This window comes from Xyrauchen texanus, chromosome 35 (assembly GCF_025860055.1).
Source record: "Xyrauchen texanus isolate HMW12.3.18 chromosome 35, RBS_HiC_50CHRs, whole genome shotgun sequence".
In the NCBI taxonomy this organism is placed as follows: Eukaryota; Metazoa; Chordata; class Actinopteri; order Cypriniformes; family Catostomidae; genus Xyrauchen; species Xyrauchen texanus.
In genome coordinates, this window is record NC_068310.1 from 25,302,647 (window position 1) to 25,328,109 (window position 25,463).

A 25,463-nucleotide genomic window follows, 5' to 3' on the forward strand; every position below is an offset into this window, starting at 1 on the left:
TTCAGAATTTTTTAGTAAGCAACGTCTTAATTTTTTACTAAGAAAAAAAAAGCATGTTGGTGTCTCAAAGTTATTTGCATTAGTTAAAAAAGCATGTTGGTGTCTCAAAGTTATTTGCATTAGTTAAAAAAGCATGTTGGTGTCTCAAAGTTATTTGCATTAGTTGACAAAGTGTGCTCTAACTATTGGCCCGTATCTACACGATATCACTTTAAAACCATTAGGGGCCTTTTAGCCCAAGTGACCACCTTTTTTTAAAAAACTGAATTTTAATCGAAACAACCTTCCGTAATTATTTATTTTCAAAAAAATTATGTAATTCTATCAATATTCAGTAAAAAAAATAGAACTGAGATATTCTTCTAAAAATCTTTGTTTGTGTTCTGCAGAAGAAAGAAAGACATCTGGGATGGCATGAGGTCGAGTAAATTATGATAACTTTTAAACTATCCCTTTGAGAAGCTAATTCTACTTGAACTAACCTTTAAAAATAGTTGATAGATTCATTGATATGATACATATTTTTTACTTGAATCAAACCAGTTAATCTAGATGTTACCACATGTAGCATTTAGGTTATCATTTCTCCATGTTAATACTATCTTCATAACGTACCATATTATTACATTCTTCTTCGAGGCCCATTACTCCTAAGTCCAGAACCCCGCCCCTTTCTCCTCCCACACACCAGCCCTCCAGTAGAGAGTGTTTGAGAGCGACTTACTGAAATGATTACGTTTGTTCATGTTGAGCATCTGTGAACATGCTGATTTTGAAAGTTTCATTGTGGTTACAAATTGCTTGTGAACATGTGAATTATCATGCGAGAAGATTTCATCCACCAAACATGACTTTGCAGTGAAGCATGAAAAGGTTGTTGACTTTGCGACTTCAGTTGGACCAACTCCCAATGCATTTAAGGGGGATAGCCTTCTTGTATTTTAACTTGAGACACGTTTTCACGCCTTATCTACTCGGAGAAATGTTTTACAACTTATAATCGAGGACGCTCCAAGACATGATTTCAAAGCATGGAAACAGACGACGTGTCGATGAGAGAGCAATTATTCCACGACCGAGTCCGCGAAACTATTGTGAGTTATCTTCCCATTGCTCATGTTGTTTGTTTGTGTTCCTTCGTTAGAATGTTTACATATTGTTATGCACCATAGAAACCATTTTCTATATTTGCATCGAATGTGCCCCACACAGACAGGCAAAAATTCCCTGAGGCTACTTTTTATTGAGTAAAGTTGCTTAAACTTAGCTGAAAACGTTTGATAAAAGTATTTTCTAATTAACACACTTTACTATGGAAGAAAATACGGCGTGACAGCTCAGTTTTGAAGTATTGTGTGACAGAGCTTGTCAAATTTGAAAACAGAAGAGCTTTTTGGATCCATGTGCATGGAAATGTCTGTTAACACATAATGTACAACTCAAAGTGAACTTCAGACCTGACGAACTATACAACAAGACACGCGTGTTCACCTTTACACCCTCACAAATATCTCACTCTCAGCATTTATCTATCCATATTAATAAAACACTTTAATCAATTTAACACTACTACTATATATTATGTAATGCAACAAATCAAGCAGGGAATGCAAATTTATGGGAAGTTCAGAATTATAGTACTGATTTTGCATATATATTAGGTTTCATTCTTGATTTTTCTATCTGCCAAGGCTGATGATACAAAAATTAAGCTGTTTGGCCAAAATGACCATCGTTATGTTTGAAGGAAAAAGGGTGAGGCTTGCAAGCTGAAGAAAACCATCCCAACTGTGAAGCATGGGGGTGAGAGCAGCATGTTGTGGGGGTGCTTTACTGCAATAGGGACTGATGCACTTCACAAAATAGATGTCATCATGAGGAAGGAACATTATGTGGATATATTGAAACATCTCAAGACATCAACCAGGATGTTAAAATTTGGTTGCAAATGGGTCTTCCAAATGGACAATGACCCCAAGCATACCTCCAAAGTTGTGTCAAAATAGCTTAAGGACAAAAAAGTTAAGGTATTGGTGTGACCATCACAAAGCCCTGACCTCAATCCAATAGTAAAATTGTGGGCAGAACTGAAAAGGTTTGTGCGAGCAACGAGGCCTATAAACCTGACTAGGTAACACCAGTTCTGTTAACTTATTGTGAGAAGTTTGTGGAAGGATACCCAAAAAGTTTGACACAAGTTAAACTATTTAAAGATAATGCTACCAAATACGATCAAAACGTATGTAAACTTCTGACCCACTGGGAATGTGATGGGAATAGACCATTCTCTACTACTATATTATTCTGACATTTCACATTCTGAAAATAAAGTAGTGATCCTAACTGACCTAAGACAGGGAATGTTTTCTACGATTAAATATCAGGAATTGTGAAAAACTTACTTTAAATGTATTTGGCTAAGGTGTATGTAAACTTCTGTCTCCAAATGTAAATGGGGTTTATAATTTAAATAAATCTGTGCAGACTTTAGTTTGTGAGATTTTGTTTAAATGTCTGCCATTACTCTTGCTTTTGGACTGTTGTCACTTTTCCCAGAACAATTGATTCACCTTGAGTATGTGATTCTAGGGTTAGGCCCCATTTAAATTAGGGCATACAACTTTAAATTAATATTGTTAGAACTGAAGTTAAAGGAATATTCTGGGTTCAATACAAGTTAAGCTCAATTGACAGCCTTTGTGGCATAATGTTGATTACCACAAAAATCATTTTGACTCATCCCTCCTTTTCTTAAAAAAAAAAAATAAAATAAAAAAATCGAGGTTACAGTGGGGCATTCAAAATGGAAGTGAATTGGGCCAATATTTGGAGGGTTTAAAGGCATGTTAAGCTTACAATTTTATTAAACACTTACGTTCATTCTTCTGGTAAAACTCATATATAATTTGAGATGTAAAGTTGTTTAAATAGTCATTATTGCGGCGAACTACAAAATGTCATGGTATTATGGTAAACATTATGGTATTATGTGTTCATGGCAACAAAGTTGTAAAATTTGATGTAATTCTACAAGGAAAAGGTTAGTAAGCAATTCAATCACACTGAAAACAACAGGCCACGGAAAGCTGATCATAAAATATATGGATATGGTTGAGATCTTAGAACCCCGCAAGCGGAGTCCCTCTCCTAAGAGCAGTAGAGTCCAAGTTCCTGTGCTACCGACTTGACAAGCAACAGTATCGTTCAATGGAACTGTCGAGGTGTCAAAGCAAACTTTGCAGAACTTCATGACTGGCCATGGTACTCAACCCTCTTGCATTTTGTCTCCAAGAAACATTTTTATCACCAAATAGTCAAATATCCCTAAAAAGTTTTGTAAGTTTTTTTTAGACAAATGAACCAAACATACAAAATCCTTCAGGAGGAGTAAGCATCTTAGTTCATCAACGTAATTCACAGTCAAGTCACAATAGACACTAATCTCAAAGCAATAGATTTACAATTAACCCTCCATAGGGCCATCACATTTTGTTCCATTTACTTGCATCAAGATACACCTGTCACACTTCAAGATCTGAGCAATCTTGCTGATCAACTCCCAACCCCCTACATTCAGGTGACTTCAATGGACACAGCCCTTTATGGGGAGGAAGTCACACAAATAGGAAGGGAAAATACTTGAAGACTTCATTAGTAACAATGATCTGTGTATCCTCAACGACGGCTCAGACACTTACCTGCATCTAGGACATGGAACATATAAAAAAAATCGATTTAACAATATGCAAACCTGATCTTTTGCTTGATTTCTCATGGTGCACCTGGGACGATATATGTGTAAGTGGTAATTTTCCCCTAATCATTACATCTACAAGCATTTCAGTATTCACAGATGGATCCAAAACAGATAACGGTGTCAGCAGCAGTAGTGATTGGAGATCAGCAATATGGCATATGTATTCCAGAACAGAGGTCTAGCTTCACAGCTGAGGCCAGAGCGCTTCTACTGGCACTGGAAAACATTGAGCAGGGTCGAGGACGAAACTTTTACGCTACAGACTCATTCTTGCCTTCAAGTACTTGATTCCATGGTGAATGATCACCCCATAGTCATAAATATTTGGACTAAAATACATGGATTACAGAAGAAGGATTTCAACATTATCCTCTGTTGGGTGCCGGGACATAATGGTCTGGCAGGAAATGAAAAAGCAGATACAGCTGCAAAAGATGCATTAAACTTTGAGATCTCAGAATGTCTGTTACCACCCTCTGACCTCAGGCCATTAATACATTTGTATATCGACAATACGTGGCAATCAGAATGGAATGAGTGCGACCACAATAAACTATACAAAATAAACCCCTGGTTCCAAAGCAACTACTCTCAATTTTAAATCTAGGCATGACCAAATAGTGTTTACTAGATGCCGACTGGGCCATTCAAGACTAACACGTGCGTTTTTACTGACTGGTGAAGATCCTCCCATATGTATACCTTGCCAAACCCCTATGACCATCAAGCACATTCTATTGAACTGTACAATTTTAGAACTATCATACAACGCTTCTATACAGAGACTAAAAAGCAGATTTTACAGTTTTTATCTTGTAAAAACAAGATAATTTTGCAAATATGTGTTGACGAACCTTTGTTTGCCATGTGGATAGCCTAGTTGCTGACATGGCGTTAAAAATAAATAAACAAACATCACACTGAAAACATGTTAGCATGCATATTGTGTAGATTTTGTGGCTATACTTTTGAAATGGTGTGTCTTTTAACATTTACGGATTGGCCCCACTCACTTCCATTACAAGTGGCGTACTGTTACCCAGATTTTTGCTTATTTTTTTTTAAAGGAAAGGAGGGACAAGTCAAACTAAATGTTTGTGGTAATCAATATTATGCTCTAATGCTGTCAATTGAGCTTGACTTGTATTGCGCCAGGAATATTGTTTTAACTGAGAGGTAACATATTCTGATATGTTTTAACGAGTCAGTTAAACCTTCTTTTTTCCTTTTTAAAGGGTAGGACCCCATTGTAGAACTCAGAAATGTCTGAATTCATTCTTGAAAGCAAACAGTTTTCTGGCATTGTGAAATTTATGACATTGTCATTTATGTCAAAGGTTTGAGCCTGGTTGATCCTCAAGAAAGAAACAACCTGTTAGAGAGAATAGCTGATTTGGCATGGTTCCCCACTCTGTGCAAGGAATGCAGTGTGTGTGTACTGTATATTATTAAAGTGCATATCTGAACATGTTGCTCAACCGTGCACAATAGAGGGTTTTATACCTTTATACTCTGTACCAGATGTTCAATACTCCAGAGTGTTCACGGAGTATATTCTTTATGAATGGACACCTTTTTCCTCTTTGTTCATCTAGTTTCTCATGCAGTCCAACTAGAGAGCATATTAAGGAGGTGCCACACATGTTCTTAACATTAGTCTTCATGATCTTAAATGATTAGTTGTGACTCGTGTTTTATTCCTTAACTAGAAAATGGGTTATGCGAAAAGTAAAAAGCTCGAACTGTGTCAGATCTTCTCGAACTGTGTAGATGCTTCTAGACTGTCCTTGACGGCTCAGCCAAATCAAGTAGTTTGGTCACCTGTCCTTGTGAGGGGCTTATCTAGCCTAGCACACCACGTTTGTTATTTTCTCATAGGCTGTTTCACTTCAAGTAATATCTTAGGCCTCATTCCAAGTTTTATTGTGCGGTAAGGATTACACATAGACGAATGAGAGAATTCAGACTGTTTCAGCTCAACTGTTGAATGCCAAATTGGTCAGCACATGCAATATAGATGACCTTTGTGCTGATGTGTGATGGTCAGACCATATAATATAAGTGGAATCATGTAGTATTAACCAGCAACCGGTTACATTGTCCCATTTATTTTGAATAGAGATAAGATTGAGATATTTGAAGCTAGCCCACCACTGCACTTGGATTATGGTAGATTAGGGATAGAATATTTAAAGTGATATTGTCTGTCTATGACCTACAACAGAATGGGGTTATAGGGATCAGTAAATAGTCTATAGTCACATTCCACCTTTTATTTTTTATAATATTTTTATAAAAATATATTCTTTCAGTGGTATTTTCACTGCTGTCAAGATGTTTTGAGTCACAGTGAAATTTATGACACTAATGTAAGGAGGCCTTGTGTCTGGAAATTAATCTGCCCCACCCTAAATGTTTATCTGTTCGTTAAGTCTTTGTTATGTCCATGTTAACAGAGACATTGGAAGGCAATTGGCACCATGGGATGGTTCACCAGCTTGTGTTGTTTTTACAGATACAGTGCAAAACTGTAATTCATGGTTTGAGTAGTAATACAGGAGACTAGAAATATTTTAGGCAAATGCTATTAACAGCCCAGTGCAAATAGTGGCAGATATTATTTTCACCCCACCCCTGGTACAAATAATATTAGATACTAATTGCACCAATTTTTAAATACTAACATACAGTAAGGGCATCACTTCAGTGTGTTTGTTTTTATTAAGTGTCCCACAGACACAACATATCCCCTACCCCTAAACCTAACCTTAAACATACCTTAGAAAAAATAACCTTGGTTTAACTACAGTAACCATGGTTTCACCATGGTATGCTTTGTAAATTTACAGTAACCACAAAAAATTAACCATGATTACTATATTAACAACGTATTACTCTACTCGACATTCGCCATGACCAAATCACTGTGATAACATTTGTTTATTTTAATCTATTATTTTAAGTAATATTAATTTAAATATTAAGAGTTGAGTCAGGAAATCGGATGGGAAAAAGACTGTGAAAAAACACTGATTCCAACCACAGTCGCTAGGAGAACAGTACACAATCACACATCATCTTTACTCCTCGCTACTACAGTGACATCTATTGTTAGGTTTGTTGTATATTTCTTGCTTTCAAAAGACTATTGGGGTGCAAATAGCTGCAATATGTGGCAGATGCTACTTATGCCGGTGTGCAAATAGACACTCCAAATATTTTATGCTATAGCCTACCCAACTGAGTTATATTAAGGAATCTTTGTGTTTGGTTTTAACGCTATATTTCAGCTCAGTAGATAAATGTCCAACCTGGTCTCATAGTGAATACATGACTATATACAGGTGAGACTCGAAAAATTAGAATATTGTGCAAAAGTTCATTAATTTCAGTAATTCAACTTAAAAGGTGAAACTAATATATTATATAGACTCATTACAAGCAAAGTAAGATATTTCAAGCCTTTATTTGATATAATTTTTATGATTATGGCTTACAGCTTATGAAAACCCCAAATTCAGAATCTCAGAAAATTAGAATATTGTTTAAAGGTTCAGTATTGTAGGCTCAAAGTGTCACACTCTAATCAGCTAATTAATCCAAAACACCTGCAAAGGGTTCCTGAGCCTTTAAATGGTCTCTCAGTCTGGTTCAGTTGAATTCACAATCATGGGGAAGACTGCTGACCTGACAGTTGTGCAGAAAACCATCATTGACACCCTCCACAAGGAGGGAAAGCCTCAAAAGGTAATTGCAAAAGAAGCTGGATGTTCTCAAAGTGCTGTATCAAAGCACATTAATAGAAAGTTAAGTGGAAGGGAAAAGTGTGGAAGAAAAAGGTGCACAAGCAGCAGGGATGACCGTAGCCTGGAGAGGATTGTCAGGAAAAGGCCATTCAAATGTGTGGGGGAGCTTCACAAGGAGTGGACTGAGGCTTCAAATGTCATATTCCTCTTGTCAAGCCGCTCCTGAACAACAAACAACGTCAGAAGCGTCTTACCTGGGATAAAGAAAAAAAGAACTGGTCTGTTACTCAGTGGTCCAAAGTCCTCTGTTCTGATGAGAGCAAATTTTGCATCTCATTTGGAAACCAAGGTCCCAGAGTCTGGAGGAAGAATGGAGAGGCACACAATCCAAGATGCTTGAAGTCCAGTGTGAAATTTCCACAGTCTGTGTTGGTTTGGGGAGCCATGTCATCGGCTGGTGTTGGTCCACTGTGCTTTATTAAGTCCAGAGTCAACGCAGCCGTCTACCGGGACATTTTAGAGCACTTCATGCTTCCTTCAGCAGACAAGCTTTATGGAGATGCTGACTTCATTTTCCAGCAGGACTTGGCACCTTCCCACACTGCCAAAAGTACCAAAACCTGGTTCAGTGACCATGGTATTACTGTGCTTGATTGGCCAGCAAACTCGCCTGACCTGAACCCCATAGAGAATCTATGGGGCATTGCCAAGAGAAAGATGAGACATGAGACCAAACAATGCAGAAGAGCTGAAGGCCGCTATTGAAGCATCTTGGTCTTCCATAACACCTCAGCAGTGCCACAGGCTGATAGCATCCATGCCACGCCGCATTGAGGCAGTAATTAATGCATAAGGGGCCCAAACCAAGTACTGAGTACATATGCATGATTATACTTTTCAGAGGGCCGACATTTCTGTATTTATAATCCTTTTTTTTTATTGATTTCATGTAATATTCTAATTTTCTGAGATTCTGAATTTGGGGTTTTCATAAGCTGTAAGCCATAATCATAAAAATTATATCAAATAAAGTCTCGAAATATCTTACTTTGCTTGTAATGAGTCTATATAATATATTAGTTTCACCTTTAAGTTGAATTACTGAAATTAATGAACTTTTGAACGATATTCTAATTTTTCGAGTTTCACCTGTACAGAACATTTTTGCAAAACTTGTAAACTGGCTGCCAAAAGTTTTGAATAATGTACAGATTTTGCTCTTTTGGGAGTAAATTGGTACTTTAATTCACCAAAGTGACATTCAACTGAACAAAAAGTAGTCCGGACATTACTGCTGTAAAAAAACAGCACCATCACTATTTGAAAAAATTCATTTTTGATCAAATCTAGACAGACCCCATTCACTCTAAAAACTTATCCTTGAGTAATCATCCTAAATTGCTAATTTGGTCCTACAAAATAACTTGCCATTATGTCAACCACTGCTGAAAGATATTTGGTTCTTTAAATTAAGCTTTACATTGTCTTTTGTGTTTGTTTTGAGTTGCCACAGTATGCAATAGACTGACATGTCTTAAAGTCAATATTAGGCCAAAAATGACAAAAAGAAATGGCTTTCTCTAGAGACTCATCAGTCAATCATTGTTTTGAGGAATGAAGGCTATACAATGCTTGAAACTGCCAAAAATGTATACACTACAGTCTTCAAAGACAAAGGACAACTGGCTCTAACAAGGACAGAAAGAGATCAGAAGTACAACAAAACAAGAGGATAAGCACATCAGAGTCTCTGGTTTGAGAAATAGACACCTCATATGTCCTCAGCTGACAGCTTCATTTAATTCTACCACATCTATGGTAAGTGCTACAGGAAGCGTGGGGTGAAATGTCACCCGAGTATCTGGACAAATTGACAGCTAGAATGCCATGGATCTGCAAAGCTGTCATTGCTGCACACTTTGAAGTAGTTTAAGATGTTCTGAAATTAATTTCATAATGTATTTGTAATAGTAATTTTTCACATTATTAATGTCCTGACTATACATTGTCATCAGTTGAATCAAATCAAATGCCTTTATTGTCACTCAACCATATACACAAGTGCAACAGTGTCTTGGGTGCATTTCCAAGCAACGTAGCAGTATGACAATTACAATAAACATCTGTTTATATAAAATGTAAGTCCAGTCTGAGGCTAATAAAGTGCTGTGCTGATATTTGTATCGTGATCAATCAAGAGTTCAAAAGTCTGATTGCTTGGGGGAAGAAGCTGTCATGAAGTCTGCTGGTGTGGGTCCTGATGCTGCGATACAATCTGCCTGATGGTAGCAGTGAGAGCAGCCCATGGTTTGGGTGGCTTGAGTCTCTGATGATCCTCTGAGCCTTTTTTCACACACCGCATGGTATAGATGTCCTGGAGAAGCTCACCTCTGATGATATGTCTGGCAGTTCGCACCATCCTATGCAGGTCTTTGTGATTGAGGGCAGTGATATTGCCATACCAGGCGGTGATGCAGCCAGTCAGGATGCTCTCTACAATGCTGGTGTTGAACCGTGTGAGGATGTGGTAGTTCATTCCAAACTTCCTCAGACGTCTCAGGAAGAAGAGGCACTAGTGAGCCTTCTTCACAACGGCCTCCATGTGGATGGACCATGTGAGTTCCTCAGTGATGTGGACATCAAGGAACTTGAAGCTGCTGGCTCGATTGTTGGTGATGGGGCTGTGTTCTCTGTCTTTTCTCCTGAAGTCTTCCACAAGCTTCGTGGTCTTACTGACACTGAGGGAGAGGTTTTACTCCAGACACCAGTGTGTCAGAGTGTGCACCTCCTCTCTGTAGGCTGTTTCATCATTGTCAGTGATTAGACCTACCACCGTTGTATCATCAGCAAACTTAATGATGGCATTGGAGCTATGTGTTGCCACACAGTCATGCGTGTACAGGGAATACAGGAGTGGACTGAGAACACAGCCCTGTGGGGCTCCAGTGTTGAGGGTCAGGGATTAGATGTTGCTGCCCATTCTACCACCTGGCATCTGCTTGACTTGAAGTCCAGGTTCCAGCTGCACAGTGAGCGGTTTAAGCCCAGAGCCCGGATTTTCTCATCAAGATTGGAGGGCACAGTATTCTAATATATAAACAGTATTCTCACATGTGTTCCTTTTTTCCAGGTGGGAGAGAGCAGTGTGTAATGTAAGTGCAATGGCATCATCGGTGGAGTAGTTGTTGTGGTATGAAAACGTCTCTGTTACGTACGTAACCTCGGTTCCCTGAGACGAAGGGAACGAGACATTGCGAACGCTAGCCGCACCACAAGACTCGAGGCACGAGCAATGCGCTCCTTGTTCTCAGTCAGAAATTCTGAGGAAATGGTGTCTGTGCACCTGTTTTATAGTGATCAGTTCGCGCCGAAACGAGCGGTCAGTTTCGCGCCAAAACAGGCTGGCTCAAACACCATAGCCAATATTAGAATATTGGCGTTATTGTAGAGAGGTTTCAAATAGGTCGTGTATGAAGGCACTCCCCCATATGCGTTAGTAACGCAATGTCTCGTTCCCTTCGTCTCAGGGAACCGAGGTTACGTACGTAACCGAGACGTTCCCTTACGACTTCAGTCCACTTGACATTGCGTTACTAACGCATATGGGGAACAGAATCCCATCACGCCGCACTACACGACATAACTTCCTAGAGAGGAAACATGGTGGCGCAGTCTTATGGGATGGTGACCGACATGTGTATGCCGCATTGAGTGATCCTCATGATGGCCAGGAGGAGAGCACTCATAATGAATATATGAGCTATAGCCATATAGTATGAATTACTCCTTATGAACCCGGCCGGGAAGGGAGTTTATTTATAATGAAGTGCTTGTGATTTATGGCATTATAACAGCCTGAATGCAGGCGGTTGTGTAAATGATGTGGAGCCCGTACTTATAAGGGGGCATAAGTGTGTGTGTATATATATATATATATATATATATATATATGGCCAATGAATAGCAAGGACTTGTGAAGGAAGAGATGTTACTTCTAGGTTGTAAAACCTTATGAACGTGTTTTATGAGGACCATCCTGCTGCAAAACATATGTCTTGTAAGGACACACCATTCGCCCATGCCCATGAGGAGGCCATGCCTCTATTTGAGTGTGCTTAACACCAATTGGACAAGTCTGAACCTGCGATTCATAAGCCAGGGTAAAAAAGTATTTGCTTGGAGAAGGACATCCCTTTTGCACATCCTCCATAGCATACAAAGATGTGATCAGACAGTCTGCACTAGCAAGTATGCTCAACGTATGTATGTAGCGCCCGCACAGGGCATAACAAATGCAATGATTTTTCCTCATCTGAATTAAATGGAGGAGGGGAGAAGGCCTGAAGATGAACCACCTGCGCTTTGAAGGGTGTGGTCAGGACCTTGGGTAAATAGCCTTAAAAGACCAGGCCAAACTCCAGACATGAATTGTCGACTGATAATGCATGTAGGTCAACAACCCGTTTTTCTGAGTCCAGAGCCAACAGTAGTGTGGTCTTAATAGAGAGCATACGCAAATCAACAGAGTCCAAGCATTTAGGACTAAAGTTAAATCCCAAGTCGGGACTGTAGCCTGCCGAGATGGGTTTAATCGTCTTGCTCCTTTAAGGAACTTCATGGTTAAATCATACTTGCCTATAGAGGCGCCGGTTTCATGTGCGTGATACGCAGATCTAGTTGCCACATACACTTTGAGCTTTGACGGGGTGAGTCCTGCGTCTAATCGCTCTTGAAGAAAACTGCCCCATTTATGGGGCAGTTTACCGGGTCCTTGCTGTGTGAGAGACACCAATCAGCGAACACCTTCCATTTTAGTGCATAGAGGCGTCTAGTGGACGGTGCTTTGGCTTGTAAAATGGTGTTTATGACTGAACACGTCAGTTCTGGTGCATTTAGTATGCTCGTATTCAGGAGCCACACATGCAGGTTCCACAGCTGGGGCTGGGGATGCCAAATTGTGTGCCTGAGAGAGGAGATCCCTCCTCAGTGGTATTTCCTATGGTGAGCTGTACAGCATCTCCATCATTTCCAGAAACCATGGCTGGTTGGCCATTTCGGTGCAACTAATAGAACGTTTTTTGTCCTCTCAGACTTTGCATATGGCAGAGTGGATCAGGTATACTGGAGGAAACGCATATTTGTTTTTCACCGGCCATTTGTGTGCCATTGCATCCCTTCCCAGCGGGGCTTGGGACTTCGAAGAACAGAGAGGATAGTGGGCATTCTCCACTAAGGCAAATAGATTGATTTCTGCTTTGCTGAATATTTCCCAAATCCTCAGTATAGTTTGAGGATGAAGTCTCCATTCGGCCGGTATCGCCCCTTAGCATAACAGTAGACGTGCACAGTAATTCAGGCAGCCTGGGACATATGTCACTCTCAGGGAGAGATGATGCTCGCTCCATAGGAGGGGGTGACGCGTCATTCTCGACAGTGGCGGTGAATGAATTCCGCCTTGGCTGTTTGTATATACCACAACTGTCATGTTGACTGAGCAAACCAGGACATGACAGTTTGATATTTCTGACTGAAAGCCTTTAAGGCTAGAATTACAGCCAATAGCTCTAAGCGGTTGATGTGCCACGCCCTCCTCACACCAGTCCAGGTGCCAAAAGTTGGGTGTCCATTGCACACCGCCCCCAACCTGTGTTGGATGCTTCCGTGGTCACCTCTTTTCGCCTGACAACTTGGGACTTCGAGTACCAGTGGGGACAGTGAGTATTCTCCACTGAGGCAAATAGATAGATTTCTGCTTTGCCAGATAGTTCCCAAATCCTCAATACAGTTTGAGGGTGAAGTCTCCTGAATTCTGCCTTGGCGGTTTATATATGCCACAACTGTCATGTTGTCTGAGCTAACAGGACATGACAGTTTGATATTTCTGACTGAAAGCCTTTAAGGCTAGGAATACAGCCGATGGCTTTAGGCACCGCGTGACACTTGCCCCAGCGCGACACCTCGCTGGTAAAATGCAAGAGGATCTGTCCGTGGTGCTGAACAGAGGCTGGATATAGTGATGCTCATGCGTCATCGGCGCTAAGCACGTTGCGCCACACAGCGCTTCAGCCAGCACTCAAGAGGTCTCATGTGTAAGAGAACTAATGGAATGACGGCGGATGCCGCCACCACAAATCCCAGTGCTTTCTGAAACAAGTTTCAGTGGAAATGTTCTCCCCAGTTTTAACTGAGATGGACACTGTAAAATGGTTGAAGCAGTAAAACTGTGCTGGCATAAAAAAACCTCTGATTGTGGCAGTAACAGCCAATTGTCGAGGTAGTTTAGGATGCATGCCGCTCAGTCTCAGAGGGGCGACAACCGCATCAATGCATTTTGTGAATGTGCAAGGAGCCAAAGACTGTCCGAAGGGCATGACTATGAATTGATACGCTGTTCCCTCGAACGCGAATCTCAAAAACATTCTGTGATGTCGTACAATTTGGATATGATAGTACGCATCCTTCAGATCTATCAACGCAAACCAATCATGTGGGCGTACATGCGATAAGATCCTTTTCTGAATAATCATTTTGAATAGGCGCTTACAAATGCGCGATTAAAATGTCTCAGATGCAGGATTGGCCGAAGCCCGCCGTCTTTCTTTGGAACAAGAAAATAACGGCTGTAAAACCATTTTGTGCTTGACAATTTGGCACAATCTCGATCGCATTTTTCACGATGAGAGGTGTATTTCGGCTCGTAACACTGGCGCGTCATCGGACGAAACCGTGGAAGACAGAACGCCGTTGAAACGGGGTGGCCGGTGTGCAAATAAGGATCGTATATCCTTGGTCGATCGTTTTTGCACCCATTCTGAAATACCCGTTAGGGATCGCCACGCATCCGCATAGTGGGATAGAGGGCAGTTTGGTTTGCTTACTGTATGATATGATGCGACGCTCACTCTAGGGAAGCGGTTGCGCATAATGTGTGTGCTTTAAAGAGGAAAAGGGGGCTCTTTATTGAGAATGTGTGAGCATCTCGTGCATTTGCAATGAATGCTGTATTTTTTGCACTTATTGCATTTTAATTTTTGCATTTATTTGAGCGCAAGACACAAAAACAACATTTTGAATAACAATATCCCTTTCCCGACCAACAAAAGTGGGGAGATGGGAAACAGTGTTTTGTGTCTCTCCAATCGAGCCTTTTTTGGAGCAGACCCGGAGGGAATCGCGGGCTCTGCTTTCCGCTTCAAATGCTATTGCCCGTCAGAAGCGCTTTGCTGCACGTAGTGATACACAGGTGCCTGTGAGGCTTTTAGTCGTGTGCTGACTCGAAACAGAGCGAGGGCGAACCGGCTGTGATATACTCCGTGGGCATAAAGTGTCTCATAGCCTGTGACTGCTGCTGAATCGTGACATAACGCTCAGCAAACTTATTCATAGAGCCGCCAAAAAGGCCGGCTGGAGACACAAGAGCATCTAAAAGAGTGGCTTTTTCTTTAACACTCATTTCTGCCCTGGAGCGCCGCCATTGTGTGGAGTGCTGATCCAGCTTGTTCTGCTGCTGAGTAAGCTTTTCCCGCCAGTGCGGACGTTTGTCGACACGGTTTGGAAGGATGTACGTTACTCGCTGGGCAGAGGTGTGCTGCTACCGCCTCCTCCACAGGGGGTAATAGGGCATAACATTTTCTTTCCCAAATAAATTATTCACATTTAAGAGTCACTGCGCGAGCGCGCCATATAAGGTCGCGTGCCAGGACATAGTTTTCATTATGAACTTCGGGGAAGAAATGTGCGGGATGCTGCCGTTTAATGGCACCCGCACTGCTGGAACATTCATTGAGGCGAGACGGTTCCTCTGGGGGAGACCAGTCAGGGTGAAGCTCTTCGACTGCCCTTGTAAGGAAGCGGAGCATCTCCCTGTCAGTGGCGCGTGCACGTTCCTCGCCCTCGCTGGGGGAGGGGCGGCAGCATTATCCACTGACCATTTGCCTGATGTGGCGAGAGACATGACATCGTCATCATCCCCAGCGTCAGATCCACCAAATGAGACGAGGCTGCATGCTCATCAGAGGGCCGGAGCTCGTCTCGCACATAGCGTATGGGGATATATGCGCTTCGTGGAGATTGAGGGGCTTGTGGGGCGTGTGCCGGCACGAAATCCACCTCAAGTTCGTCCTGCTCGGCCTCGCGGCCCCGCCGTGCCTCCTCGTGTGAACCCTCGGGAATCACAGAAGAGGCTGGTGGGAGGGCGCGAGAGGCTGAATCGTCCCTCAGAACGAGGGCGATTCATGAGCGAAGCGACTTGAGACTCATGTCCTCACAGTGAGGACAGTCTGTCTCCATGAGAGCTGACTCTGCGTGGGCGCGGCCCAGACAGAAAACGTAGCTCTCATGCTTGTCTGGCGGCGGGATGTGTCTCTCGCACAAGGAACATTACGGAACAACATCTTGAAAAAGACGTGAACACGTAAGTGGCTCTTCTAGATATATAAATATAAATATAGATTTATATTTATATAACTTATATAACTTACATTTATACACACAAGTACAATTTTGCTTTAAAAGGATACTCTACACCTGCCGACGCGCTACGGAGAATCAGGATGCTGAGGTCCGTTCACCAGCGAAGCGTCAAGCGGCGAGGCGGAGTGATGTTCGCCAGAGCACTGCAGGGGAGCGGAGAGTCTTCTCGCTGCCGTGAAGATTCCGTCCGCTGACTATAGTGAATCGACGGCGAAGGTAGAGGGCTTCGAGACGAGGTAATCGCTGTCTTGAAGGAAGAAATTGTGAGGAAATAGTGTTATAGTTCGCGCCGAAACAAGCGGTCAGTTTCGTGCCAAAACAGGCTGGCTCAAACACCATAGCCAATATTAGAATATTGGCGTTATTGTAGAGAGGTTTCAAATAGGTCGTGTATGAAGGCACTCCCCCATATGCGTTAGTAACGCAATGTCAAGTGGACTGAAGTCGTAAGGGATCTGCAGTGAGTCCAGTGAGGCAGGCAGCACAGAGCAAATATAATCTCTGATTAGCCTCTCAAAGCATTTGCTGATGACTGGGTACAGGCACAAAAGTGGATGTTTTAAAGCCTGTGGGAACCACAGACAAGGAAAAACACCAGTCAGTTGGTTCACTCACACTCTGATGACTTGGCCCAGAATGCCGTCTGGACCCAAAGTTTTATGGATATTCACCCATTACATCCGCTACAGTGAACCAACCTTTGTAACTTCGGCCGTGAGAGCTCTCTCCACAAGGGCGGTGTTATTTCCCTCGAAACTAGCATAAAAAGTGCCACTTTGGTGAATAAAAGCACCAATTTCTCTCTTTAAGAGCAAAATCTGTACATTTTAAACAGTGTACAATTCTACTACTTAATATCAGGGCCTAATAAGCGTGACGTAGCCAAGTAAAAGCGCAAAATGTTATGCGCCATATCCAAAAAGGAAGATTTTTTTTTTTTATTCTTATAATTGTTATTATTATGGGTAGGGTGTGTTTGCGAAAACATTAAATGTGATGTGACATTACTGATGTGTCTTTTAAAAATATAACAGGTGGTGTGACATCATCAGGTCACATGACCAAGATGTTATATTTTAAAATGTCAAAAATTCATAGAAAATATATACAGAATCATATTTCTAAAATCCAAGTCATGTAAGATGTGTGTCAGGTGTGTGTGAATGCATTGCAAGTGGTCTGACATTACTAGGTCACATGACCAAGAGGTTATGTAGATTTGAAAATTTCAAAAATTCACAAAAAAGATACACCATCTTTTTTTTTAGAATCCATCTAAACATTTTGTTCTGTGGTCTCTACGGATCAAACAGGATTCATCAAAAATGGCCACCTCTTTTTTAATACTAGAAGATTATTCAATATTATCTATACACCAGCCTCTCCGGGAACCAGCACCTTATCGTGGTGGAGAGGTTTGTGTGCCCTTATGATCCTGAGGGTTGTGTTGTCTGGAGCCATGTGCTCCTGGTAGGGTCTCCCAAGGCAAAGTGGTCTCAGGTGAGGGGCCAGACTAAGAATGGTTCGAAAATGACTCATGGAAAAAACGGCAAGAGGAGGAGTTACCCTGCCCGGAGGAAGCCCGGGGCCCCTGTCTGGAGCCAGGCCCAGATGGAGGGCTCGTCGGCGAGCGCCTGGTGGCCGGGTTTGTCACGGAGCCCGGCCGGGCACAGCCCGAAGAAGCAACGTGGAACCCCCCTCTACATCCCTTGGGCCCACCACCCATTGGAGGAACCGCAGGAGTCGGGTGCGCTGCCATATGGGCGGCAGTGAAGGCCGTGGGCCTCGACGGACCAGACCCGGGCAGCAAAGGCTTGCTCTGGGGACGTGGAATGTCACCTCACTGGGGGAAGGAGCCGGAACTAGTGAGGGAGGTGGAGCGTTACCAGTTGGATCTGGTGGGGCTTACATCGACGCACAGTTTTGGCTCTGGATCCGTACTCCTGGATAGGGGATGGACTCTATTCTTCTCTGGAGTTTCCCAGGGTGTGAGGCGACGGGCGGGTGTGGGGATACTCACGAGTCCCCGGCTGAGCGCCACTACGTTGGAGTTTACCCCGGTGGACGAGAGGGTCGCCTCCCTACGCCTACGGGTTGTGGGGGGGAAAACTCTGACTGTTGTCTGTGCATATGCACCGAACAGCAGTTCAGAGTATTCGGCCTTCTTGGAGACCCTGAATGGAGTCCTGAATAGGGCCCCAGTAGGGGACTCCATAGTGATGCTGGGTGACTTCAACGCACACGTGGGAAATGACAGGGACACCTGGAAAGGCGTGATTGGGAGGAACGGCCTCCCTGATCTGAACTCAAGTGGATGTTTGTTATTAGATTTCTGTGCTAGTCATGGATTATCTATAACAAACACCATGTTCGAACATAAGGATGCTCATAAGTGTACGTGGTACCAGAGCACCCTAGGCCGAAGGTCGATGATCGATTTTGTAATCGTGTCGTCGGATCTGAGGCCATATGTTTTGGACACTCGGGTAAAGAGAGGGGCAGAGCTGTCAACCGATCACCATCTGGTGGTGAGTTGGGTCAGGGGGTGGGGAAAGACTCTGGACAGACCTGGGAAGCCCAAGCGAGTAGTGCGGGTGAACTGGGAACGTTTGGAGGAGGTCCCTGTCCGTGAGATCTTCAACTCACACCTCCGGCGGAGCTTTTCAGTCATCCCTGCGGAGGTTGGGGACATTGAACCGGAGTGGGCAATGTTCAAAGCTTCCATTGCCGAAGCCGCGGTGGAGAGCTGCGGCCTCAAGGTTTTAGGTGCCGCAAGGGGTGGTAACCCTCGAACACCGTGGTGGACACTGGTGGTCAGGGAAGCCGTCCGACTGAAGAAAGAGGCCTTCCGGGATTTGTTGTCCCGGAGGTCTCCGGAGGCAGTTGCAAGGTACCGACAGGCCCGAAGGGCTGCGGCCTCGGCCGTGAGGGAGGCAAAGCAGTGGGTGTGGGAAAAGTTCGGAGAAGCCATGGAGAAGGACTTTCGGTCCGCACCAAAGTGCTTCTGGAAAACCGTCCGCCACCTTAGGAGGGGGAAGCGGGGAACCATTCAAGCTGTATACAGCAAAGATGGGACGCTGTTGACCTCAACCGAGGAGGTTATTGGGCGGTGGAAGGAACACTTTGAAGAACTCCTAAATCCCAACACGCCCTCTATGGTAGAGGCAGAGCCGGAGGATGATGGGGGATCAGATTCTATTTCCCTGGGGGAGGTCACTGAGGTAGTCAAACAACTCCGCAGTGGCAAAGCCCCGGGGATTGATGAGATCCGACCAGAAATGCTGAAAGCTCTGGATGTGGAGGGGGTGTCATGGATGACACGCCTCTTCAACATTGCGTGGAAATCTGGGACAGTACCTAAGGAGTGGCAGAACGGGGTGGTGGTTCCCCTCTTCAAAAGGGGGATCAGAGAGTGTGTGCCAACTACAGGGGTATCACACTTCTCAGCCTCCCTGGTAAAGTTTACTCCAAGGTGCTGGAGAGGAGGGTTCGGCCGATTGTCGAACCTCAGATTGAAGAGGAACAATGCGGTTTTCGTCCTGGCCGTGGAACGACGGACCAGATCTTTACTCTCGCAAGGATCCTGGAGGGGGCCTGGGAGTATGCCCATCCGGTCTACATGTGTTTTGTGGATCTGGAGAAGGCGTATGACCGGGTCCCCCGGGAGAGACTGTGGGAGGTTCTGCGGGAGTACGGGGTGGGGGGTCCCTTCTTAGGGCTGATCCAATCCCTGTACGCCCAAAGCAAGGGCTGTGTCCGGGTCCTCGGCACAAAGTCGAGTTCATTCCATGTGGGGGTTGGTCTCCGCCAAGGCTGCGCTTTGTCACCAATCCTGTTTGTGATATTCATGGACAGGATATCGAGGCGTAGTCGGGGTGGGGAAGGTGTGCGGTTCGGTGGGCTGGGGATCTCATCGCTGCTTTTTGCAGATGATGTTGTCTTCATGTCATCATCGGTCCGTGACCTTCAGCTCTCACTGGATCGCTTGGCAGTCGAGTGTGAAGCAGCTGGGATGAGGATTAGCACCTCTAAATCTGAGGCCATGGTTCTCAGCAGGAAACCGATGGAGTGCGTACTCCAGGTAGGGAATGAGGTTTTGCCCCAAGTGAAGGAGTTCAAGTACCTCGGGGTCTTGTTCACGAGTGAGGGGACAATGGAGCGGGAGGTTGGCCGGAGAATCGGGGCAGCAGGGGCGGTATTGCACTCGCTCTATCGCACTGTTGTCACGAAAAGAGAGCTGAGCCGAAAGGCAAAGCTCTCGATCTACCGGTCAATTTTTGTTCCTACCCTCACCTATGGTCATGAAGGTTGGGTCATGACCGAAAGAACTAGGTCGCGAGTACAAGCGGCCGAAATGGGCTTCCTCAGAATGGTGGCGGGCTTCTCCCTTAGAGATAGGGTGAGGAGCTCAGTAATCCGTGAGGAGCTCGGAGTAGAGCCGCTGCTCCTTTGCGTTGAAAGGAGTCAGTTGAGGTGGTTTGGGCATCTGGTAAGGATGCCCCCTGGCCGCCTCCCTAGGGAGGTGTTTCAGGCACGTCCAGCTGGGAGGAGGCCTCGGGGAAGACCCAGGACTAGGTGGAGAGATTACATCTCCACACTGGCCTGGGAATGCCTCGGGGTCGCCCAGTCAGAGCTGGTTAATGTGGCTCGGGATAGGGAAGTTTGGGGCCCCCTGCTGGAGCAGCTGCCCCCGCGACCCGACTTCGGATAAGCGGTTGAAGATGGATGGATGGATGGATCTATACACCAAATCCCAACCCCAGTCAGCCCGAGGCACTTATTTCTATGGTTGCAGAAAATGCTTCCGACGGTTGAAACCACTTTGGCAAAATTTGGATTTGGTCCTCATGTCATTTCACTAATTAAATAACTCTATGTCCATCCCCAAGCTTCTATACAAACAAACCATAAAAACGTTTTGTGCTTTATGAAGAGAATATTATGAAGCTGTACGAACATACTCTACACATTTTTAAGAAGTGGTTCAATCTTCCTATTTCTTTAGCAGGTCGTATTAACATTGAATATTTTGCCCAAATTTTTTTTTCTAGTCCAATGTATCCCAGCTAAATATTTGAATAGAATAGTCACCCAATATACTTGTAATAAGAAAACCCACAGATTTATTAAGGACTAAACCAAAAGGTGGGATGGGACTGCCTCATTTCCAACTTTATTATTGGTCATACAACATAAGAGCTCTGTCATTTGGAAAACAGGATGGGTCACTTAAGTGGTGTGATATGGAAAATAAATCATATTCCCCTTTCTCATGGCCAGGTTTAATTTATTCAGCCCTATCCATCCACCACCCTTCCAACTCGACTGAACAACCCAGTGGTCTCCTACTGACTAAAAATTTTGAATCGGATCAGAAGGCATTTTAAGTGGCAGGCATGCTCCATTTTAAGGCCATTAACTGCCAAGATCTATGTATCGGCAACACATCTAAACAGAGCAGTTTGCACAGCACACCTCGGAGTTGTACTTTCCTGTTCATGATTAGGTGGCTCCTATTAACAGCATGACTCATACTACAGATGGCTGTGAGAATTTGTGCCATTGCTGGTACTTTGCTGTCAACGTAGCATTTACTGTCACTCATCAAAATAATTTTTGATTTAGTACACTTAAAGGAATAGTTCTCCCTGTCATAATTTACTCACGTTGCTCTGAACCCGTGTGACTTTCTTATGTGAAATACATAATGGAAAATATGAATATTCTGGTCTTTTCAGTACAATAGATGTTGATAGTGGCCCCAAAGTATCATAAAAGTAGTCCATGCGGCTTGTGCTTCATACTCCATAGGTTTTGGTGAGAAACAACCAGAAATATAAGTCCTTTTTCAGTGAAAATCTTGACTTCATCTGTGCTGGGCTGGTTGGGATGACCAAATAAACAGCAATGTTTTGATAGCACCACATCAAACTAACGACTTGCTTAAAGTTGTCTCTGCATATTAAACTGTGATAGGAGAAAGTATTTAAACATCGAAAAATGACCCACTTTAGTTTTTATTAATTCACTAATACACAACATGCATGAGTGTGGACATTAAAGTCTGCAGACAGGACACTTAAGCTATGTTTTTTCATTGAAGTCTATTTTTCCCCTGTACATATTCGCCAGCCATAAAGCCACAACAATCCGTTTTTATTGAACGTAATTTCTTTACTCACAGAAAGCTGTGCATTCTACACACACTTTCACAAGGTATGTTACTCCATGAATTCGCACACCTGGCTCGTTAGTTCAGTTTATCACTGTAATTCATCATCAAAACGTGAATATAGCATTTTTCAACTATATTATATAGGTTGATCTTCACGATTGCTTTTGGATCGCAGCAGAACAGACACTGATATAAACGTGGCTTCACTGTATGTGTGTGTGTGTTTGTGTGCAGGTGTATGAGATTGAGCTCTGTAACTGTGAGAGTAGGTAATGCAGAAATAATGCAGAATTAATGCAAAAGCAACTAATGATGGATAAAAAGAACCACAATGGAAATTTTACAGTTTTGGTCAATTTTAAAATATAACCTTTTGAAAGCAAACTGAACCATGAAGAAAATGCAACATTGTAACTATTTTATCCCCTCTTTCGGAACAAATAAATCAAGCTTCAGGTCTGGAATTGTTTATGCTCATGCAATACTGTTGTTATTTCGGCAAGCTCAACATGACGGGTATTAAGAGTGAGAGAGAGAGATCTCAGGAAAACGGTCTTCATGTTTGACACCTTTGGCCCAAATCGAGTTGTTTTGAGTCTGCTAGTGTGACGCCCGCTTAAATGTTCAGACAATGTGAAGGACAAGCAACAGGATGTGCTAATGTTGTCTGTTTTTGTTGTTTTTCTTTAGCAAAACCATGTTTTTTTCATGTTAGCTCAATGCAGTTTTGCACTGACACTCTATTTTTTCTGTTTTAGATTTGCGTGCTGCTCTTCAGTTGCCTGTACATCTTGTCCCACCTCATTCTCACTCACTTCAAGAAGAATGCAGAGTTTGTCACCGGTAAGTTGACAGCCCCTCTTTGTGGGACCCTCAACAGTTGTTTGTCTTCATATAGTCAGTCCAACCTCTCAAAGCACCTGTGACTGCAACCATTCTGAGAGCTAAGCAACATTTCTAAACACTAACTCTGTGTGTCAGCACAACCTGACATGGTCGCGCTCCTGCCCATTGCTAAATTGTTATTTAGTTACTAACTGTACCTTCATGTTCAGATAGTGAAGCATGCTTTCTTCTGCTATTTGGCAAATGGTTTTGGTGCATTTTCGGATATTTCATAGACAATAAAGATAATTTGATTGCTTCAGAAAGAAGTTATTTAACATTTGAGGGAGGACAGCAGTGGAGATGAGGAATGTTCCTGTGAGATAAACATAGCCACCCCTGTCTAAACACTGCCTGAGGTTTCATAAGAGAACACTACCTCATGTTTTGGAGTACACCCCATAATTGAACTCTCTGCTCTTCAGTGGAAAATCTGTTGGCTGTTTCTTGTTTTTTAGTGCCCAAAAAGAAGATTTTCCTTTATCTGACATGTTTAAAACACATCAGGCTTACTTTTCCATAGTATTATGTTAGTTGATTTGTCAGGCACTGACTGCAGTGACATGCTTTAACCCATCTAAAGCACTTTAAACTTTAATGCGTGGAACATGACATCATAAACTAAATGTATAATAATTATTCAGTCTCTCAATGTATTTATTTTTGTGGCACAATGTTGATTTTGAATTTTTTTATTTATTTGGACCTATAAATAATCTGTCCTCATTTATTTAAAAAGTATTTTTTTTATTGACGCTGCAGCATTTATCAGTGTATCATTGACATAGTCATGACCAAGACGTAGCTTACTATTGTATATAACTTAACACAGAAAAGTTGATCAAGTGGTCTATCCCATTAAAATCATGTAAACGTATATAACCTTTTACATTTTGTGAAAAAATAAATAAATAAATAAATAAAAAGAAAACTAACTAATATAAAATAAGTGACCTTGAAATAACTTCAGCTTTCGTTTTTATACACATTAGGGTGAATATGGGCTAAGTGGGACACTTTTGGAAATTAAAATTTTTTCACTTTTAATTATGATCTAAATGCCACATAACCTGACATTATACCTTTTATAGAAAGCTTTGGATGTCTCCTAATACAGAGATTTTTTTTCTTTCTGACAGCATTGGTAAAGTGGGACAGAGGAAAAACTATTCTATTGGAAAATCTACAAATTATTTGAAATTAACTATATTTTCTGAAACACTTTCACATTATAAATCATCATGTGTAACATTTACCTCAAATTTATGTTTCCTTTACCAATGCTTTTCCCACTGGTGGCCATGAAATTAGTTCTGCCAAACATTCTGATGTAAAATCATCAATTTAAACTAATTGTTTAAATATAAATTTAAAATTAATTCTTTACTTTTCAAAGATTAGTTTAGCAAACTGTCCCACTTTGCCCATCTTCACCCTCTATTATAAAATTTGAAACATTTACAGTCTACCTAATTTAAACATAAAAATACCACTAGATAGAGGAAAGTTGCTTTAGCAGACATAAAATACTAAACTAATTAGAAAACGCTCAGAATAGCTTAACAAGTGCAAAAATAACCAAAATCGAAATTACAAATATAATATAAAATAGAAACTAAATAAAAAATCCACAACAATAATAACACCATGGACTTCTTATTCTTTGTGCTTATCAACATTATGCCGCAAACACTGCTGATTGAGCTTAATGTGTATTAAACCTGTAATATTCCTGGAGCAACTGCAAAAAAGAAAGAAAAATAAAATGCTGAATGCATTTTTAACTGTTAAAATGTGATTTAAAAATGGCTTAAAGGGTGGGCCTGGGTAGCTCTGCGCATATTGACGCTGACTACCACCCCTGGAGTTGCGAGTTCGAATCCAGGATGTGCTGAGTGACTCCAGCTTGGCCCGGTTGATAGGAAGGGTAGAGTCACTTGGGGTAACCACCTCGTGGTGACTATAATGTGGTTCTCGCTCTCGGTGGGAGTTGTGGGAATGGATGCCCCAGAGAATAGCGTGAAGCCTCCACACTAGCTATGTCTCCGCGGTAACTCGCTCAACAAGCCACGTGATGCGCGAATTGACTTCTCAGATGTAGAGACAACTGAGATTCGTGCCACCCGGATTGAGGTGAGTCACTACGCCACCACGAGGACTTGGAGCGCATTGGGAATTCGGCATTCCAAATTGGGGAGGAAAAAAAGGTGTTAAAAAAAAAAGTAAACGACTGAAAGTTTACAAGAAATAGTGACCAGCAACAGTATCTAAAATATACACACATCTGATACAACTTATCTTGATGTTGGAAAAAAATATATTTTTGTGTTTTGTCTTTTGTCAATTACTCATTTCCACACATACTAATTCAGTCATCACTCAAGAACATTTCAAAATTTTTGTACAAATTGGCATACATATATTGCGG

General features: G+C 42.5%; 1 protein-coding gene across 2 annotated transcripts in view; it reads left to right on the top strand.

The window, feature by feature from the left end:
• Window positions 1-729: 729 nt before the first annotated feature.
• The window catches only part of lmbr1l (limb development membrane protein 1-like), a 37,730-nt gene continuing 12,996 nt past the window's right edge, over window positions 730-25,463 (top strand). For both annotated transcript variants that reach the window (XM_052105167.1, XM_052105168.1), the window contains exons 1-2: window positions 730-1,094; window positions 22,909-22,993. In XM_052105167.1, coding sequence (XP_051961127.1) covers window positions 1,032-1,094; window positions 22,909-22,993 — 148 coding nt within the window. In that variant the 5' untranslated portion in view covers window positions 730-1,031. The remainder of the gene's footprint in view (window positions 1,095-22,908; window positions 22,994-25,463) is intronic.